The sequence below is a fragment of the Manduca sexta genome, chromosome 15 (genome assembly GCF_014839805.1).
Source record: "Manduca sexta isolate Smith_Timp_Sample1 chromosome 15, JHU_Msex_v1.0, whole genome shotgun sequence".
In the NCBI taxonomy this organism is placed as follows: Eukaryota; Metazoa; Arthropoda; class Insecta; order Lepidoptera; family Sphingidae; genus Manduca; species Manduca sexta.
Window position 1 is genome coordinate 6,536,111 of NC_051129.1, and position 21,392 is coordinate 6,557,502.

General features: G+C 33.0%; 2 protein-coding genes across 8 annotated transcripts; one reads left to right on the plus strand and one right to left on the minus strand.

Moving 5' to 3' along the window:
• Positions 1-16,864, plus strand: LOC115451853 (U6 snRNA phosphodiesterase). Of its 5 annotated transcripts, none has more exons than XM_037438758.1 (5): positions 1-309; positions 458-600; positions 1,702-1,885; positions 2,118-2,280; positions 16,297-16,864. In XM_037438758.1, the coding sequence occupies exons 1-5, from the start codon at positions 233-235 to the stop codon at positions 16,480-16,482; spliced, it is 753 nt and encodes a 250-aa protein (XP_037294655.1). In that variant the 5' UTR covers positions 1-232; the 3' UTR covers positions 16,483-16,864. The 5 variants fall into 5 exon arrangements, with proteins under 5 accessions (XP_037294655.1, XP_030036102.1, XP_030036101.1 ...); XM_030180241.2 differs by lacking the exon at positions 16,297-16,864 and adding an exon at positions 3,926-4,897 and having other exon boundaries at positions 4-309; XM_030180242.2 differs by lacking the exons at positions 2,118-2,280; positions 16,297-16,864 and adding an exon at positions 3,926-4,897 and having other exon boundaries at positions 2-309.
• LOC115451860 (tether containing UBX domain for GLUT4) lies at positions 7,958-20,269 on the minus strand. Of its 3 annotated transcripts, none has more exons than XM_030180256.2 (9): positions 20,031-20,269; positions 19,647-19,732; positions 19,357-19,549; positions 16,922-17,141; positions 15,756-16,131; positions 13,397-13,591; positions 9,380-9,542; positions 8,747-8,930; positions 7,958-8,138 (listed from the first exon to the last, which is right to left on the minus strand). In XM_030180256.2, the coding sequence occupies exons 2-9, from the start codon at positions 19,725-19,727 to the stop codon at positions 8,027-8,029; spliced, it is 1,524 nt and encodes a 507-aa protein (XP_030036116.1). In that variant the 5' UTR covers positions 19,728-19,732; positions 20,031-20,269; the 3' UTR covers positions 7,958-8,026. The 3 variants fall into 3 exon arrangements, with proteins under 3 accessions (XP_030036116.1, XP_037294652.1, XP_037294653.1); XM_037438755.1 differs by lacking the exon at positions 20,031-20,269 and adding an exon at positions 19,816-19,834; XM_037438756.1 differs by lacking the exons at positions 19,357-19,549; positions 19,647-19,732; positions 20,031-20,269 and adding an exon at positions 19,073-19,173.
• Positions 20,270-21,392: the final 1,123 nt, after the last annotated feature.

Consider the following 21,392-nt stretch of genomic DNA (forward strand, 5'->3'; position numbering starts at 1 on the left):
GTCGAGTTTCCAGAGCCGTAATAAACTCTGGTAATAAATAAAATAAAAAAACCCTATTGACGACTTTTAATGAATTTTGTTTGGAATTTTATCGAAGTTTCAATGTGTGGTTCCAACTTTAGAGTTGCTTAGTTCAGTTAGTAAAAACTATTGTGTTGATTTATTCTAATGTCTCATCTATATAGTGGTCTGCATAGAGAAAATAAAATATCACGTAAAAGTAGTTTGTGTAATGTCAGGTCTAGCCTATCTTGGTGAATACGGTTCTGATTCTGAAGACAGTGTAAGTGACTTAGAAGAAACTCGTAGGTGCATATCATGTTCTATCGCTTTATTTCATTTACTTAATAAAATAAGTTTTTATATCGAAAACATTAAATATATCCTTACTATAACGATATATCATAATAATGTATTACCTTATGTACATACTTTGATTACGAAATTATGTTTTCAGAAACAAGTTTCCAGTGCCAGATTTGAGTCATATTCCAGTTGTTCCTTCGGACACCCATGAAGATAACCCTAAACTCCATGGAGGGCGCAAACGCTCATTTCCTCATGTAAGAGGAAATTGGCCCTCATATGTGTATGTTAACTGTGTGTACATCTTTATTAATTTGTAAGATATTATATTGAGCACAATGTAACCTTCACTTAGAAGTCAGCGTCGAGTTGCTTACATTTATTCAAATCTCATACTAGATCTTTGGCAGATAATGACTTTGACAGTTAGATTTTCATTCCCAACTGACTAATTAACAGCCAATAACAATTAACCAAAATTGGATTTAGTATATGTAATAATTGAATATGACTGATCTTGTGCTCAATCTATGAGTAATAACAAATATTATGAAAAAGTAATTCTATGAAAATAGCAATAAAGTTAGTTAAGAATTAGGTAGCAATTCACATTACAAATATTGTAAACCATGAAAAGGTCTGCAATGGAGATTTAGAGCTATACTTTTCTTCACTACATAATATAAAACAAAGTCGCTTTCTCTGTCCCTATATCCATTAAATAGTGGAAAAATACTGTTATTTCGTTACGTTATACCCGTGCGAAGCCAGAGCGGGCCGCTATGTTTTTATATACAACATTCACATTTTTTCTGTAGTGTATTTAGTATCAGCATTGCACCTGTGCGAAGCCGGGGCGGGTCGCTAGTTTGCATATATAGTAATGTCAGATAATATTAATTACCTTTATTGTGATTCTTATCAGTTTTCTTTTAATTTACTGGATTTCAATCTTTCTGTGGCAAATTTTATATATGTTAAATATTTATAATAATATTATCAGCCTTGTATTATATACTGTCCCACTGCTGGGCTCGGGCTTCCGCTACTACTGAGAGGGGTTAGGCCTTAGTTCACCATGCTGGCCTAGTACGGATTGGTAGACTTCACACACTATCAAAATTCCTATAGAGAATTTATCAGGTATGCAGGTTTCCTCATGATGTTTTTCTTCACTGTTAAAGCAAGCAATAATTCACAAACAATACACACATAACTTTAGAAAAGACAGAGGTGTGTGCCCTTGGGATTTGAACCTGTGGCTATTCATCTGGGCAGTCCTTTACACAACCAACTTGGCTATTGCCGTTTATTACATGTTAAATATTTAATAACAACTAAAAACAAAAGTGAGCCAAACACCCTTTTCTGATGATGAATATTTCTATTTTGCAGATCCTCAGAACGACATCTTGATAAATTTAATCAACAAGTTGAAATCTATAGCCTCATCTCAAGGTTCATTTTGGGTAATATGTGAAGATCTTCACATAAGTTTATCAAAAACAGTTATTTTACTTTATCATTGGATATCATCCTTCAACACTTCTATACAAAAAAGTTTAAGCACCATAGAAAGGTAAGTAATATTGGGGAATAATGAATTCAATTCTGTACCTACCAACTGAACTATTGTTTGGCCAGGCATTTTATCCTATTTACTGAGATTAAATTTTGTGACCTTTGTCTAACATGACAGCCTCCTGCAAATTTACAGATTTGATTTACATTTGAAAGACTAATAGAATTCCCCACATGATAAATTAGGTGAAGTTGGCGTGGTTTTTATAGAAGATATAATTTTTTTGCAGTTTTGAATTGGGATTTAGTGGAGTGAAAGTTTTATGTAATGAAGACAGCACCAGAACATTTATTGTACTAGAAGTTGATTGCTTTAGTCAAAAACAGTTACATTTAATTACTAAAGAAATAGATAAAGTTCTGAGTGAATTTAATTTGCCATTATTTTATGATGTAAGTATTGAATTTTATTCAACTTATCATATGGCAAGTTGTTTATAACAAAATTTAGGAATTAAAGTCGACATTTTCCTACCATAAAAAGTAGCTTGAAGCAGCACAGGCCTGATTATAGACCACAGCCTCCAGCAGTAACTGCCGAAAGACAAATTGTGCAGTTTATCTGATTTGCTTTATCATACTGTTTTAATCAGGCAATGCGTGACGTGGGATAAGACTACAGTTATAGTGGTCTTGGTGGTGAATAGATTCTCAAGTTCATTTTACAAATCAAACTGGATGTGTTCTTAACAAAGACTTTACGTTTAGGCTTCCTTATATTGCACACTCAATACAAGATTGACCACTAAGGTCCTATCACACAAACCGGCTTAGAGGGGAGAGCAGAATTTAATTGCGATTTAAATAGAGTTTTATGGTATCTAAAAAGGTTTATTATTGCATTTCACTTCTTTCGTCATTGACAATGATCGGGAGAGCCGATCTAAAGTACTTGGTGTGTAATAACGACAGTAGCCGACCGTTTGCCTCTCAAGATACTCGCACAGCTGACTAGCTTCATTTGAGTGGTTTTTCGCGATCGCATAATGGACCGGCTTCGATTGCGACCTCTCATGCGTATTTTGCCAACAGTCGCCATTTTAATACTAATGTTTGAACTTAACCGACGTGTGCTCCGTAAAAGGGAGGTATTGAAAACATTTAAGACGAAAAATTAATATTACAAACGTATAAACAACTGAACTTGAACTCCGTCGTCCGATGCTCTTTGAGCTGGTGAAGAGGGTCTGTGTGAAATGACTAACGGTTTAGATAAAAAATGTGTTAAGCATAGTTAGAGATTTGTCTTAATTTTCTTAATTTTATCTACTGTGAGTATAATGCGGCACCAATTTCAAATAGGTCAGATTACTGTCGATCCGTCAAATGCCGTTAAATCCACTTATTAAGATTTCTCAGTTCACAAAAATTATAATAAGTATAATTTATAACGCTTGCCTTGGCGGCGTAGTTGTACTGCGTGCGTGGAACGGCAGCGCCCTGAGGTCGTGGGTTCGAATCCTAGGTTTGGCAAAGTGAAATTTGGGTTGTTTCTGCGCTCCTCTAGGTGGTGCCTACATGCGACAAAAGTTTTCATTTTTTAAAGGTTTTGTTTTAGGCATTTTGCCATCCCCATTATAACTACACTACGCCACTGCCGATGCCGGTACTGACCGATTAATAAGACTGGTAAAAAATTACACCGCATTCTTTGGTTGTATAAATTTAAAACACCAATTTTAAAGTAGGTGTTAGACATTTATAAAATAAAGACTTAGTACAAAATATATCCCCAAAAATAGATCGACATTACATTACTTTATGTTAGAGAATGAACGTAACGCACTTTATTATTTATTTTTACCTAGTTATAAGCTATATTTTAAAGCAATTGCTTTTGTGATTTCGCCAAAGCTGTTTTTGAGTTAGATCAATCTTTTATTGAGCGTGTGATATATAGGCTGACAGTATTTCATTTGGCAACAGAAATTGACATTGCAGATATGCCTGCCTAGCACGATTTGCGCAGACAAAATATAGTTATTTTACCACTTATTTCAAAAATATGATGTACATTATTATTATAAAATTGTTTCAGAAACCGTCGTTTCATATGAGTGTGTTATGGGTGAATGGTAATAAAAAGAAAGAAATTGTTAAATTCATTGATAAGTTTAACGATCTTTTAGTCTCTGAACTGAATAAAGACTTGAAAACTGTTTTAGTAGACAAAATAAGTTGTAAAATTGGTAACAAATATTTTCAATATAATTTGCTATAACATGGATGTGTACGCTGAAATTTCAGACATAAAAAACAAAACACAAATATGTAATGCCAATAGAGTCTACATAAATCCCAATTTTAATCATAACAGTTATCCTACAACAAACAACCAGGTTTTGCAAGGAAAGAATATTTCAATGCACGTTAACCCAAAATTTTCAACTGCTATAACTCAACAGAATAAAAATATTAGTAATGCAAGGATCTTCATCAATCCCAATTTTGTAAAATCTCTCCAGGGACAAGCTTCTAAAGAAACTTTTAAAGTACTTCAACATAATTTACCTGACAAAGTGGACAATAATCCGCTTCTACCCAACATGGATATAACTACAAACGAACGGAATTTGCCAATATTCAATGTAAATAAATCTCGTTACAGTTTAGTTAGGCAAGGAACAATAAAAGTGAAAGAAAATATTGCTCAAAATCCATCTAAAACGATAAAAATCAGCAAATACAAATCAGTACCCTTAAGCGATATCAAAAATAGTATGACGATAGAACACAATTCGTCGAAATCGCTACTTCTTAATGTAAGAAAGACGACTATTTTGCCACAAACTCCAAAAGCTGTAATGCATTCAGGAAATCAGAATAAATATACCAGCAGGTACAAGTATACGAAATATAAAAAAACTTCTGTTGCTTTTAATGAAAGTAAGACCGTTATAACTAGCAAACCTAGTGTTGGAATGATAAAAAAGAATTACAAAGTCAAAGTGATCTTAGCAAAGAAAATGTTAAAAAAGAACAATATACCTTGTCCTTTGTTCAAAAAGTTCGGAAAGTGCATAAGGGATGCTCATGGTAATTGTGAATTTTCACATGACAAGAAGCATGTAAGTTTATGTAGAAAATTTCTTAAAGGTATCTGTTTCGATTCTAATTGTCTCTTGTCACATGATTTAACAAATAATAAAATGCCAACTTGTTACTTTTACCTAAAAGGAATGTGCACTAAAGAAGATTGCCCTTACGTACACGTTAAATTAAATGACAACACAAAGATATGTCCTGACTTCCTTAAAGGTTATTGTGAAAAGGGGAAGAAATGTGTTAATCGCCACGTGACTGTAACAAACTTTACAAAAAAGCATTCTTATTATAAATACAAGAAAAATGAAAAACTAAAAGTCAGAAAGAAGTCCATGTGTTATGAAAATAAACCTACAGTTATGCGAACTGAATCAACTACAAACAATTCTGAAAAACAAGAAGGAAATCTAATTGAAGGTAGATATTATGAAGATCAAGCAAAATGGGACGATAATATTAATGATACATCCGAAGTTATAAAACCGACTAGGTGTAAACTAGGTAATTTGCCATCATTTATCCAATTACCTAGGTAGGCAGTTACAAAACAAGAATATTATGTGAAATAGTTGAAACACTTATTCGTTGATTCGTGTATCTATCTACCTTAATCGCGTTCTTTTATGCGGACACAAATACATCTTTGTCTACCCAGGGCCACATTGTGAATTAATTGACGCATGTAATAAAAATGTAAAGATTTATTTATTTTATTAAAAAGTTTTCGTAATGTACGGGTTTTTATTCTTATTACTTTATAATACAGCTCAAGTGATGAAAAGTTTTTTTTTCACAGTAATATTTATTTGAATTAAAATAATAATAAGTTTATAACAATAAGTAACTTAGCGTTAACGTGCCGGGCGAGTAATGGCGCGTGCATGGCGTCGACGGGGATTCCCGCCGCTTCCGCCTTGTGCAGGCGCGGCGCTAGCGAGCTCGAGGCTGGTCGCAACGGCGTGTGATTGGTTGGTTTGGGCGTTATTTTGACCAGATGTTATATCTTTAGTTTTATTAAATTTTGGACGTCAGATTGGTAAAAGCTCGGTGGGCCACACGAAAACGCCCGACCGGCCGCATGTCGAGTATAGCTTTGCCAGATAATAATATGTACAATAATAAAATGCAAGTGAGTTACCTAGCTTCATCGCGAGCCAATATTATTGAAAGTATTGATTTTTTTTTTATGGATTCCCCCGGTTTATTTTGATGAAAATCGAGCATTCGTCAAATGAATGTTACATAACGAATCGGAAAAATTGAGATTGCCTGTTTTTCTTCATCACAATTATGTCGTTACTAGGTACAAATAAGTAAATAGACGTTATTAATAGACTCTTAACAGATATTTAATTTATATATGATATACAAGGTTGATTTATACTCTATCCAATATTAGGTTACCATATAACAGGTCCAGACAGGTCATGGATGTTACGGGTTTATTCCTGTGTCATATCGGAAAGAAGGAGTCTGCCGTGTGCCCCGATTCTGTGGTCTAAGAGCAGGCGTCGTAGGAGACCAGTCGTTTCCCGTAGTAATCGGCAGCTGGAGGTCGTAGCGAGCAGATGCCTTCGCCTGCGAGTGCGCGGAAAGGAGAGCGCCGAACGGGATCGTGAGGGGATAAAAGCGGAGCGTGAACAAGGAATTATGCAGGCCGGCATGACTAACAGACCGTCTGGGGATGCCTGTATCTTTTGCCCGTCGGCACTTTCTTTGGGCTTCACTTCATCAGGTGCAGTGAAGTCTCTGTGCCGAACTCCGTTAAAAAAAGTAAAACAAAGCCCATTTAGTCGCCTTTTAGGACAGGCAGGGTATACTGAGGTGGAATTATCTAGATGCCCCACATCTAACTTAATTGAAAGTGTTGCGAACGCCTAAAGTATTCATCCAAAAGTCCGGTGTATTTGTACAATCCGACTCTTGGCAGGCTAATAAATGTATGTAATGTTAAAAAAATAGTGTTAAAAAACCGAAGAAACCAATAGAACCGTACTATCATCCCTCCAATGGGTGTTGCGACAACACGTTTTTATCTGCGCCACAAAATTATTAGGTTGTCTTGGCAAGTATGCCACATGAACATCCGTGGTTACCTAGCTTTCAAATTATTGAGTTTTAAGCACGAGCAGGGCGGAGTGGCAAAGAAACGTTACACACGCCACTCCATCCGATAGTCGAGGATAAAGAGTGTTCTGAAAGATTTTTCCGACCTTGGAAGCGCGCTCCAATTATTAAATACTAGAATTAAGATAATAATAACAAATAAATTTACGGACTGTGATTATACAGCTACGTTTTCTATGCTTTAGTAGTTACACGGTGTGCCTTAGAGGTGCGCAATAATGCGCAATAGTTTATCACACACTTACCTAATTACAGAGTTTAAACGAAGGATACGTCCGCTTTTTGTATGGGCGCTGGTTCTTTATTTCGCACAAATTTCAATCAAGTTCAAACATATTGTATAATAAAGTGGCGAAAAGTGGAACTTGTAATTATTAAAAGAATAATTTTAAACCCCCTCGATTTATAAAAAAAATAAAGAATTGTCTTGGCCGAGTAACTAAAAAAATAGCTTTATTGATTTCGTCGAAAGAGGTGGAATTTGTAATTTCCTAGAATTTTCTTTTTGTCATTTGCGGATTTAAAGGGAAAATTAATATACAAAAATAAAAAAATCATTCACGGTTATTCTTAGAGAAATACTATTTTTTCTACAAACTATTTTTTTAAGAAAATTTACCTCATTTTTAACGTAGTTGTTATATTCTCTTTGCCTCATTTTGGGAGTGCGTTTTAATGTAGCAGCATTTATATTTCAGAAGCGTTCATTTTAAGTATAATTTTTAAATTAAATAAAATTACGAAAATCTCAAAAACACACGCCTTCAAAGTTAAATGACAAATTTCAATTTGTCGAATAAAGAACCGTTTCTGGACATCTCCTTTATCCCTGCTACAAGATTTTTTTAGGTACCATTTACATATGGAATAGGCCAGGTGGTTAAATAAAACTCAACTGTTCGGTTACCTGTAAGAATTAATATAATTAAAAAATATATAAGTAGGTATCACACATGAAAAATACAAACTAGTTTTTGAACCACTTTGGCACTTTGCTATTTTTAGAAGTAGATGGTATGGCTGCACTAGATTTCCGGGAACTGTCTTGATTGTCATCTATTTTTCGCCTGCTTGGGGCCCTGTAAATTACAATTATTTTATTGTAAAATCCTCATTCAAACATGTATCACTTGGAAAAGAGTATTGTTTATTTGAAAGTCTCTCTAATTACATTGTTATCGAACACATTATTATCTAATCATTTTTTTTATGGAAAGATGTAGATATAAAGTATGCGAGTAGCACACTAAAATTAACTAAAAGCATCTGTTGAAATTCCTCGTCTAAAGAATGTTCGATAAAATGGTCTTAATGATAGTAATGAGAACTATATGCCATACTACTTTTACGTGTCATATTTTTATAGTGGTTTGTTATAATTATATACGTTATTATAAATGTGTGCGTTAATGTGCCCTTATTGAAAGCCGAATGCAGAAGAAGTATCATATCTACAACTTCTTACTCAAATATCATTGTTATTATCCCCTTTTTCAATCAGAAATTCAAATGCGGCTCTACTAGAACTACCAGACTATTACATCGCAGCAGAGTGGAGTCATCCACCTGATAGTACAATTTCGACCATGGACTAACTGGGCCACAAGTAATTACAATATATAGATACATCGACGATACGATACATTACTTTTTTATAGTCATGTGTTAATAATTTTATCATACTCACCTATACTTAGACGCTAAAATACTAGCAGCATCACTTGATGTCTTTTTCGAATATATCTCTTTTTTCAAATACATCTGATTTATATTCTCTTCTAACCAGTTAAAGTGCATGTGAACACATGGCACAAACTTAGCATCGTGTAAAGTCATTTTTGGATCCAATGTTTCCTTAAGGGGAGTTGTAACTGCAAATGTAAAAATCTTTATATCTTACTCATATTATAACTGTGAAGTTTGGAAAGATTTTTGAAAGTTTGTTGGTAATGAATTCTGATAGCTGTATCTACCCGATAAACACGTGCCAAGTCACTTTTTATCCTGAAAAACTGCAGAGCACTCACGAGAGTGAAACCGTGACAAAAACTCGTATAAGATATACTAATGGCTGCGCACTTTGCGTATTTGGGCGATATTTGTGTTATCTGTCCGTCTGTAACACAAAGCCGATATTGCTTTACTAAAAAAGAGTAAGAAATACGCCAAATGTAGTGCCACCATACAATTATTTCCAAAAACTAATCAAAATGAAAGTGTCGTGGACCGTTTCTACAATAAGACCGCAGTTATCTACGGCTTGTAGTAGATTCTGTAACCATAACCGCTAACACAAGTTTCAAAAAGCTGTTCTACTTACATATATGAAAAGGTTTATCAGAATCTTCAAGATGTTCTCTAATGAAATTTGTTACGTCTTGAATTGTATTTGATGGGCAAAATATTCCTTGTAATATCATATGATCTGGGAATTGTACACGAACAACAACATTTTTGTATGTATTCAACTTTTGTTCGGATGACTAAAAAAAAATAATGATTAATGGAATACATAAGAGCACTATGACTGGCAGGCTGGCTGCTATCAATGTCTTTTATACACTATTGCTGGCGATTTCGCCCGCGTGAAACAGTTTCCTGTAATGAAAGTCCCGCTATATATTTTCCTGAGATAAAGAGTAGCCTATGTCGTTCCCAGGGTCTCAAACTATCTCCATACCAAATTCATGGAAATCCATTGGGTAGTTTTTGAGGTTATCGTGTTCGGAAAGGCAGAAAGATGCGGAGGGGGACTTTGTTTAATAATATACTTTTAGATCTCTTTAAGAAGAACTATTCCGTCATACATGTTTATTGTGTAATTTTAACCGTTTACGCAGCGCAGGCAAAGGAAGTTTTCAAATGGAATAATTGGACCTACTTATGCAAACAGGAACCAATACACACATGTGCCAAAATCGAGTTAAGTATGTAGAGAGCTTTCAAAATGTACCTTCTATCCTCTCTGTAAAGATCAAAATGATATGACAATTTTTACTGAACAAACCGTTTTCAACACAAGTCTACCAACCCACATAACACTAGTTGTTCAATAAACTAACAAGATCCAAGCCCCATGGTAACCGGAAAATCTAAAAAAATCTACGAAATTGTTTTGTTTTTACAAAGAACCATCCCATAAGACTCACATGATTTTTTACGTCAAGCTTGACGGAAATGCAAATATAGAAGACGATCTGGAAGGTTTTTCGGGTCAGTCTGATTTTGAAGTAGAATAATATTTAGATTAAGTAATTTTTGATATTCCACAAAACATTTTAATATAAGAATTTTTATTTTACATAACTATTGTACTACGCTATTGTATTGGGTATTACCTGTAAAATAGTTGTATGTGGAAATAAATAAAAATATTTTTTTCAGTAAAATATATTAAATAAATATGACATTTTATATTTTTATTATAGAATTATTCCAAGATAAAAAATTAACAAGAGATCAATCCACACAGAAATAGTTTTGCTAAAAGGAACCATTGAGTTATTTTTAAATTCCTTAATTATGTTAAATGATTTTCATCAATATTATATTTGTATAGATAGAATAAAGTATTTTTACAATATTGTAAATATTTTTCGTCCAAAATAACAAACAATTGTCTTGTATACAAAAATTGGACAAAAACAGCTTTTTCTCAAAACTATCATTGTGTGGGTTGATTCCCTTTTGCGTAAGTAGGTCCAATTGTTTCTCGCTTTTGCAAATTTTTTTTTGATGATCCACTCTTATTGGTCATAGCATGATGTTATAACTTCCTTCCTCGATAAATGAGCTATCCAACACTTAAAACAAGTTTCAATTCGAACCAATAGTTCCTGAGATTAGAGCGTTGAAATAAACAAACCAACAAAAAAAAACTCTTCACTTTTAAATATTATATAGAACTATAGATAACATAAAAAATAGGCTGTAATCAATTTTTTATTACAGTGTATAAAGGAGACTGATACATTTGAGGAAAGTATTAAGTACATTTTCCTCCTTATAATGGTGTATGGTTAGTGATATTCTGTGTAGGTATCAACGAGAAATATACGAGAAAAATAGCTTTTTTTAATACGTAATTATACATACACATACATACTTACCTAATTATTGTAAGGTAGGTGCGTCTAAAAAGGGCCGGTTCCAAATAAGGTCCATCTTTTCAAACTTTACGCAGTTAATACTTAAATTAAAACGGATACCGCGCGTCGCCTCCCCAGTAACCAATTACAAAAGTGCACTGACGTTCATTGCTTTCGTGCCGACCGTTTTGTCAATAGCACTGTGTGTAACCTCAGAGGCGGTCAAAGTGTCTCAATTTATAAAAGTTCTGATTCAATTTTCTGTGTTTTAGTAATAAAACCCTGTCGTTTTGTCATAATTCTAAAGTAGTAATGTTAACATTCTTTCAGAACATGGATTGGTAAGGTAAGTTACCAAAGTTATTGCTTTTTTATCTCGATTTTGTTTGGTTTTTTCAGGACATATCTAAGTGCCTATGTAGGTCCATTGTTTTCGGCCCAGTAAGGGCCGGACTTTATTAGGGGTACTTATTTTTAATATAAGCATGATCAGTTACTTATATAAGTGCAAATAAGCACATGGCATTTTTTTGCCACGATAACGACAGTTCAGTACACTATACACAAAAATACCACTTGTCTAAACACCTTTTCTTCGTTGGATTTTTTCGCTTTCAAGTTTTATAAAATTTTATTTACGCAAATTAACAATACCTACCGTTTGTCAAAAGTATTTTTTTATTTTATTTTAATGATTGTTCATCCATTAATATAAGTATATTGTTTTTAGTAAAGGCAAGAATAGAACCTTTGCAAAAAAGCCACTATCAGAATAATAAAAAACGATCTGATATTCAGGAGTCTACTTTTAAAGAGTTTCTAGCTAAGGCAAAGCCGAGACGAAAAGCATTAAATTACGTCAGAGTGAAAATAACCAAAGATTTATTCAAAAAAGTCAAGCAATAATACAAAAGCCCTGACGGGCTAAAAATTATAACAACAATACTAATGGTCAAAAATCAAAGGCAAGAGAAAAGTCACCTAAAGAAGTCTTAAGATTAAACCAGATGGAATTAAATCCAAGCAAAAAAATTAAACTGAAACATGCGGTCCAAGCCAAAAAATACAAAAAAGTAATAAATGATAATAATTATTTTTATATATTATGTTCTCTAACAACTTTAATTTAGTTTTTAGTTATTTGATGAACAAATTATAAGTGTAACGTTGCCATTGTTTAAGTTATTTAAGTTTATTTTAATTACATTTATGTTGATAACCAAGCAGAAAATATATAAGTACAATAAAAATATATATGCGTATTTATTTTTAATCTTTAGGTTCCTCGGTGCAGTGGTTGTCATATTTGTTATTTTCAAGCACTTAATAAGGTTCAGACTGTGATTAAAGAAGTGTAATACCCAATAAGGTCCAAAGACAAAAACAGAAAAAACTGATTGATTAGTACATTTTATGATTTTCTTAGCTAGAATCAATAAAAAATAGCATAAAACTACAATTTGTTTCATCTATAACTCGAAAATAAAATAGTTCTTACATATATACATTTCCTAATACTTTATAAGGCCCACGATACTAATTTATAATAACTTCCTTTTCATTATACGCAATCCACGAACTTAATAGTAGGTAGTTTAAAACCAATGCTTTCTTAAGATGTGATTTTTCTCGAATATAATGCCTTAGTTCCTGCTGTTCAATTATGGACCTTATTTAGAGCGCCAGTGCCCAATAAGGACTATAGACAAACTTTTAAAGAACTTTTTTTGTAAGCAACTGGCCACTGCTGCCTTGTTTTTGTACAATGTTTACTCTTCACATAAAAACGGTTTATTTGATCATAATGTCTTACATAGCAATTCACTTCCCAAAATTGATTTATAAGGATTTCCAAAAACCCGGCCCTTATTAGATGCAGTTACCTTACTACCAACCAATTTTGTTTTACATTTTTAAAACATATTAAAAAAATATAAGTTTATGTGTGGATGTTTGAAACTCATAGAAATAATTATGTAATGTAATTCCGCTGAAAGTTTTTTTTGCCAAAAGCTACACTCGTGAAGACTGTTCATAATCGTTACTTCACTAGTGTTTCCAACACCAAGATATTGCAATCCTATCAAATACCATGCCACCAAATCCAGGTGCGCTTTAGTTTATGGACAATCAGACAGGGTGGTTGTTATATTTAATTGTTCGTCAAAATTTGTACTTTAAACGAAGTAAACCCACGATAAAATTAATCAATCCACACCCATGCGCACACGTACAAACGTCGTTTTTACCTGCTTTGTAAGTTCTTCTCGCTTGGTGGTAGTAATTAATGGCGTATTTTCTAACTGCAAACGATGCTGCTGTAAATCGTTATACAGTCTTCGAACTTCTTCTATAGTTAGGTCATAGAAATCATCAGGCAAATCTTCCAATTCATCTTCGCCCCCATCAGGCGGCATAAAAGCAATAGCCCTTTGTGTACCGAGCTACAAAAACAAAAATACTATAAAAATTTCATGTTCGTGGCATAAACATTATATAAGTAAATATATTAATACTTAGGTATTCTTTACGTATAACGTACGCACACAAACAGATGAGTCCCACGGATTGTGGATGCAACCCTTTTATTCGCCACTTATAGATTCTTGTATATAATGCCATCCACGATAGCGTGCCGTTATTCGGTGTTAGTATTATATGTTATTATTAGTATAAGAATATTATCGTATTTATAATAAAGAGACTATGGAAACGGGGGCGAGAAATATTGTTAGACGTTTTAACAGTGCCCCCAGCAATACGGCGCCCTTACCGTATTTTTATAAACCAATTTTATGACATATAGGAAAATGTAAACATCATATTTCTACAATATGTTATCTTTACTTTGGTTATTCTAGGTATTTTTATAATGTGAATATTGTTGAACGAGAATATTCATTCATTTCATACACGGAAAATGACACTAAAATAGGGGACCAGCCTATGCTTGATTTTGTACATTATTCTATGTGTAATGGCTTTAAATACGAAAAAGAAGCACTTCTGCGAAAACAGCATAAAAATTGGTTAAAAAATGAGCGAGTAATTCATACTTAAAATATTGTAATGTGCAGGAGTGGGCGCGATGTGGGGATATCGCTTCATCTCTTTCTTTCGTACGCGTCGTAATTCCCGATGACGTCACATGGATATTTTGTCTCTTTTCTGTTTCTTGTTAATTACCCCTTCCACCGAAATTCAAACTTGTTGATTTTTCACTGGATTTTAATAATTTCTTTGGTGTTATAATTTATATTATGTAAATATTTGATAATTGTTAAGAACAAAAATGAGTCCGGTACCCTATTGTCATTTTTTAGTGTTAGATTTACACACTACACATCTTTTTATTCTATAACATCTCCATTAAACATTTTAATAAGGAATATTATGATAGTTTAAATTTTTCAACAAAGTTTAATTTTTTTTTTATAAATGGCTAAAAGCGTGAATTGTTTTGTTAAGCAACAGAATTACAAAACAGAACCTACGCTGTTACTTTTATTAATATATGCCATGTATTCCTAATATAATATTCATAATTCTAATATAGTCGGCATGGTGTGCAGAACCAATTTTTCAAACCGTCTGAATATGATTTATTCGTTTTACAGAACTTAAAATTTGGAACAACTTTTCTATTCTTATTTAGACAGTGCAAGTCACTGTTTTTTCAATTAAAGTACCTGGGTATTTGCGGATATACATTATATTCTGAAACATGCATTCAGCCGACAGTCAGTATATTCACCTCCCTAAACAGTTACTTGAGAATCACGAGATCCAAAATTAAAAATATCACGAATAGCTCGTTTTTGTGAGATAAAAACGGTGTGCAGATCTACTGCAAAACCCCACAGTACAATGCAATAAATCGTAATGCTGTGGCAGTAGGCAAAATATACTTACTTACCTAGCCATAGCCATGTCAGTTAGACATCTAATAGCATAGTCAGGAGAACTCAATTTACTCGAAAACTAAGAATAATGATGAACCCAAAATGGATCCCTAGAGAACCCCAACATTAACTGAGGACCCTGCAGAGAAAACGGCGATAAAAACTTTTTGTTCCCGATTTGGTAAATATAGATATATTCAGAAGCTCGCGGAAATGTCTTTTGTGCTTTTAGAGTTTCTGGTGAAATTCTATAATTTTAATCGTCCATGGTCCAGCATGACACTTTTACAATAACTGCTCATGTAACAATTATCTCATGCGATGTCACGGAGAATTTAGTAAAATTATTGTTTACCTACAATTTTGCAAAGACAAGATTCAGTAGGTATGATAAGTTATAGCGTAAGTGTGGTTCTTTGCCCACGAGTTTTGCGTACGCTTTACATGGCGCGCGCATGGGATATTAAATTACTAAAATCATAAGCATTACCAATCATTGCTTAATTATGTAAATAAATATTGTTTTGTGTTAATATTAAAGTTCTGCTATATTACAGTTTCCTTATAAAGCGCATTTCTTATACACCCTGTATAATAATAAACGTCACTTTCCTTTAAAAAATTTACGCTTTATAATATACGATTGTTTAAAGTAAGACTCTTTAAGTAGTCTTAATATTTCGCCGCCATGCGAATATAAACTTACAAAAGTAACTTCTTCCTCTATTTTCAGTCTTCTTTCCAAATTTTCTTGTGACATGGACCCATTCGTATTTGAATCTGTTTTTATTTCTAATGGAATGGGTTCTGGTTCTGGTTCTGGTATTGATTCGATTTCCATTGCCTCAGACTTATCATTTTCTTCTTTAATTGGATCATTATTTTTTATTAAATCTTCTTTTGTGGAAAGTTGTTCTTGTTTAATTAAATACACAGGATTAAATTTGTGACTAGTCACACTAGAGGGTCCTGGATCTGAAGTGGTGGTCAACGTTCTATTTTCGTTGTGACAATTAATTACTTCTTTTTTTGGGTCAGTTTCTGAACTTGGCTTTCGATAAACAGCAGATACATTGGCTTGCCTAAAAACAGAAAGCTTTTCTTAGTTAATAACTAAGGAAACAGCCATACCACACACATTAATTTATATTCAATTGTAATGATATACAAGGAATGAATTTTTGTTAAATAATTATATTTATACATGTACTTATGTGAATTTACATTTTAAATTATAATTTATTCAGGTTTCAGGTGTGTCATGCCAGGTTCAAAGTGTAAAGCAAATTCAAATCCCAAGGGCACATACCTCTGACTTTTCTAAAATTATGTGTGTATTCTTCGTGAATTATCGCTTGCCCAGTAAAGGAAAACATTGTGAGGAAACCTCCATTCCTGAGAAGTTCTCTATAGGAATTGTGAGCGTGTCTTAAGTATACCTACAAATACTATTGTGTGATACTCAAACTACAAAATGTACTATTTAGAAACTTTCAAAATTAATGACAATTCCATCTAAACAACATTAATCTTATATGTATGCAGCATATAATGTATTGAGAAAGTTTTTTAATTAAGTTGTATGAATTTCAATGGTTTTTTTTCATGCAGATCGGGAAATATCATAAGATTTTTCATATAAAGTATTCAAAATTAATACCTGAATGTTTTACTTGTGCATTTGTAAGCTAAGAGTTTCATATAATGAATAGTATTAGTAGTACTTAATAGTTTAGGGATAATTAGTAAGGTGGATTATGCAATCATTCCACCTTCATTTAATTACTATCCATGGTGCTTTACAACAGGCTTTCCATGTTGTAAACGTGCCTAAACTTGAGGTTGAATCCTTACTTACTCACTCTCACTTACTTTGCTTCTCCTACTTTATTCAAAAGTCTGAGAATGGCTTTCCCCTTGATTAAACCCAATTGTCTCAAAGTCTTTTGCTTGAGAGCAGATATGCCTGTTACTTCTTGTCGCATGTATAAGATACTTGGTTGTTCTAACATACTAATCTCTTCTGGAGCCAGAGATGTAATCATATCATGAAGTGTAGTGTTAGGCGTAAATTCACCCATTATGCGTTCACCTAAAATTATTATTTATGTAAATTACCTATATTTTAATGACATAAAAGTAAAGAATTAAAAAACACCACACAACAAAATTTATTCTTAAAATATGCTGATTTCTGCCATATGGGGCATTCCACGTGAAGCGGGCACGAAAAAAAAATCGATGTCAGATTTTCGTAATATTTGATTATGTTATACCTGTATATGTCCTCGATCCAGATACAAAATATTATTAAAGTATAAAGCCTGGTTAGCGAGTAAAAGGACTATGAAGTTTTGACTGGCCGGCTGGTATACGCCACTTCGAATCCAATTATCAAGTTTTTAAATGTTACAATAAAATAAATAAAGCAATGAAATAAATACTTCATTTAATGAGCTTTTTTATTGTATTTTTGGAAATTGAAAAATGTTGTGCACCTTCAGTAATATAAATATATTTTTTTATATTATAATCAGATGTAATTGAATCGTTAGCGCGATGCAAAACATGATAAAATAGTCTGATCAAAAGTATTTAGTTTAATTGAAAGTTTTTACTACTTCGCTCTTTTTGGCGACCGCCGCGCTTCGGCACTGTAATCGGTCTAGCTCCTAAACTACTTCTCAGCCCATTCTGAAACTTCGCAGGGATTATCTAGACAAGAGGAGCTCTGTTTAGGAAAAAAATCAAAAATATATAAATATGCCCACTTTGTGAAATTCAAGTTTGAAACTTTCAAACACATTTTTTCAAAGAAAAAATCATTTTTCAATTTCCAAAAATACAATAAAAAGCTCATTAAATGAAGTATTTATTTCATTGCTTTATTTATTTTATTGTAACATTTAAAAACTTCATAATTGGATTCGAAGTGGCGTATACCAGCCGGCCAGTCAAAACTTCAAAGTCCTTTTACTCGCTAACCAGGCTTTATACTTTAATAATATTTTGTATCTGGATCGAGGACATATACAGGTATAACATAATCAAATATTACGAAAATCTGAGACATCGAGTTTTTTTTCGTGCCCGCTTCACGTGGAATGCCCCATAATATGTTAAATTGAAATTGAAGCCAATGTAGTGAATATTACAAAAAAGAGTGATAAGTAGGGGAAGTTTGGGAGACTTGTACCATTTTTTATTTTAAATATTATATGTATAATTTAAAACAATAACTAAGTTATGTGGACATTATTTTGCATCATCATTTGTATTTAGGGAATATTATAAAATAATATAGAGATTTTAATAAAAATGGGTTATGAGTCAAATCTCACCAACATCGAGAACAGTTGAACCAAGGATTGGGAAGAGTTGACCCATACTGTTTTGGAAATAGAAAAACATTCTAGCTCAATCACAAATTTATTATATTATAAACTACAAATTGAAGTTCTAATATTATTTTATAATAAAAACAGTAAGAAGTTAATTATATTACTAAAAAATTCAAAATTAACAGTTTTAAATTTTTTGCTTAAAATTTACAAATTAAAACATTTTAATAATCAGACTTATGTGTCTCTTTTTATTGTTACAAGCTTACATATTACATTATTTTTCACTTCAAATATAAGTTTTTTTTTTTTTTATTAACTTATAGTCTTATTGTACTTATGTCAATTCCATATTTGATAGCAGTGTTTCTTATAAAAGCAGCCCCTTCTATTCATTGGCTTTTATTACCTTGGGGTTTATATTTGAATGATTGTCTGAAAATAAAACAAATTTAAATATAATGAAGAAAAAACAAAGGATACTATTATATGTATCATAAAGGGAGATATAAACCAATGAGCATATCTTCAATACACAACAACATGGTGCAAGTCTCCCACAGACTACTATGACATTAATATTCAATCACAGGAAAATCGTAAATCCTTACAAAAAACACTATTAATATTTGTGACACTACTCTTACAAAACAATAGAATACAAATTATACACAGTACTTACCTTAAAAAACATAATTGTAATCTCAAAACTTCTAAAATTTTAATTAATTGCTCTGCAGCCACAAATAAACTTTTTAGGTCTTGGCGGGTAACCAAACCAACCACCCTGCAAAATCATGGTTTACTTGTGATAGGCCTCACACCCAACCAGTGAGCTAATTGGTATTAAATTTTAATTAAACATTGAAACATGGTTCAACTTTGTTACCTGGGTAAGTCTCCCAGACTCCCCCAATTAAGGATAAGTCTCCCAGACTCCCCCAATTAAGAATTTAAGAAACATACCATCTTCTAACATTAGCCCAATAGTAACATTCACTTCTTCTCTTTTTCTTTCTGCTTCAACCATTTCCAGTGTAGCTTTGTTAGGTACATTAGAAAACCTTATTGTAGTTGTCAAGTCAATTATATGATTGTGATATTTTAAATCATAATCAGATGACTGAAATCCTTGTTTTTTACAAACATCTTCCAGAACCTAGTTTAATTGAGGGTAATAAATATTAGTTACTTAAAATGTGTGAGTATAATGAAATTATAAAGGAATATCCTTTAAATGGAAAAATCTTACATACCTGTAGCATACTTGTGTCTGGTGTACATTGAACTTTTTGTCTCCTCCCGTTAGGCGTTAAAACAATAATATCCTTAGACATGATTGCTGAAAAGTCACACCCGAATTTGAATAATTTGATTATAATCGTTTAAAATTATCTGCAGTTTATTTTAAACATAGATTTTTACACATTTCTGGTATAAATTACAAAAATAAGCATTGACTCTGATAACTAAAACGTAAAGTTGATATTTCGTAGCTTGCTTGGGCAGAAAGGTATATACTTATTTTTGTAGTTTATATATATATAGAACTATAGCGCATAGGGGAGTTACCCGCCAAAGAGCATTATATAAATAATATTGATCTATTGAATAGATTCTATTCCTAAAAGTGTACGTACCTACTAGTAAACTGCAAGTTCGAGATTTGTGAGTGACTACTGACTGATGACTTTGAAGTTTGGGCTTTGACGTACGGAGAATAGAGATTGAAATTTGAATCGCACAGCATAAATAGACAATCGATCGAATACAGTGCAATCGAATTGTTTATTATTGTTGATGTACGCTCTTCAAGCAAGCGGCGATAGCCTAGTTGGGTGTGAAACGGACTGCCAAGACGAATGTCCACAAGTTCAATTCCCAAGGGCATACACCTCTGACTTTTCTAAAATCATGTGTGTATTTTTTGTGAATTTATCGTTCGCTTTAACGGTGAAAGAAAACATCGTGAGGAAACCTGCACATCTGAGAAGTTCTCTATAGGAATTTCGAAGATGTGTGAAGTCTACCAATCCGCACTAGGCCAGCGTGGTGGACTAAGGCCTAATCCCTCTCAGTAGTAGAGGAGGCCCGTGCTCAGCAGTGGGTAAGTATATAATACAGGGCTGATATTATTATATTATTATTAAACGCTCTTCAATCTACAGTTTAAACAAAAATAGGACAACACATAACTGACCGAGAATTGAAAGGCCATCGATAAACGTGAACAGTAAATAAAATTTTCATTGGAACAGCGCTCCTTGTATGTAAATTGTAATCATGTATTGAAAATGACTTCATGATGAACAAGAAGTGAATTCATGAACTGGGAGATTTTTTGGTGGGTTGTAGTAAACTGCAAGTGGACGTCAGGGGTCGCGGTCCATTCAACTATTATTGGGAAACACTAGTCTACACCATCGCACCGTACCTCTGAAAGTTCAGTTTTTTATTGTTTCTGTGCTAGTAGCGCGTGAACACGTCTCTCAGTATGGCTCCTGTTTGCAGCAACCACTGTTTCTACATCGACATTACAAATAAAAAGGGAATAAAGAAAGAAATTGACAAAATTTTATTATGTGTACAGACTGGACAACAATCATATGCGCCACAAGATCTTGATGATGATTTTGGTCTATTTCTTCAAATGACTCCAGAATTATTCACTGAATTGTTAGGTCTAAATATTACAACATCAAAAACTGATACACTTGAGTATTACTCATAAAGATTGAGAGAGAAAACGTGCTGTATGTGCGAAATTTGAATATCGAGTTACGACTAATGGCTACACGATCGAATATGGTCCGAGAGCATCTGTGGTTCGGCCGCACCATATCAGGGTTCCCATTGAGGGTTTTTCCCATAAAAGGGGCAGAATTAGTAGGGTGAGTTTTATCAGGAGTCACTTTGCATTTATATTCTTTTACCAATCGATTATGTGGTAATGAGACATTCAATTCAATTCCTCGTTACTATGAATAAGGAGATAAATTAAA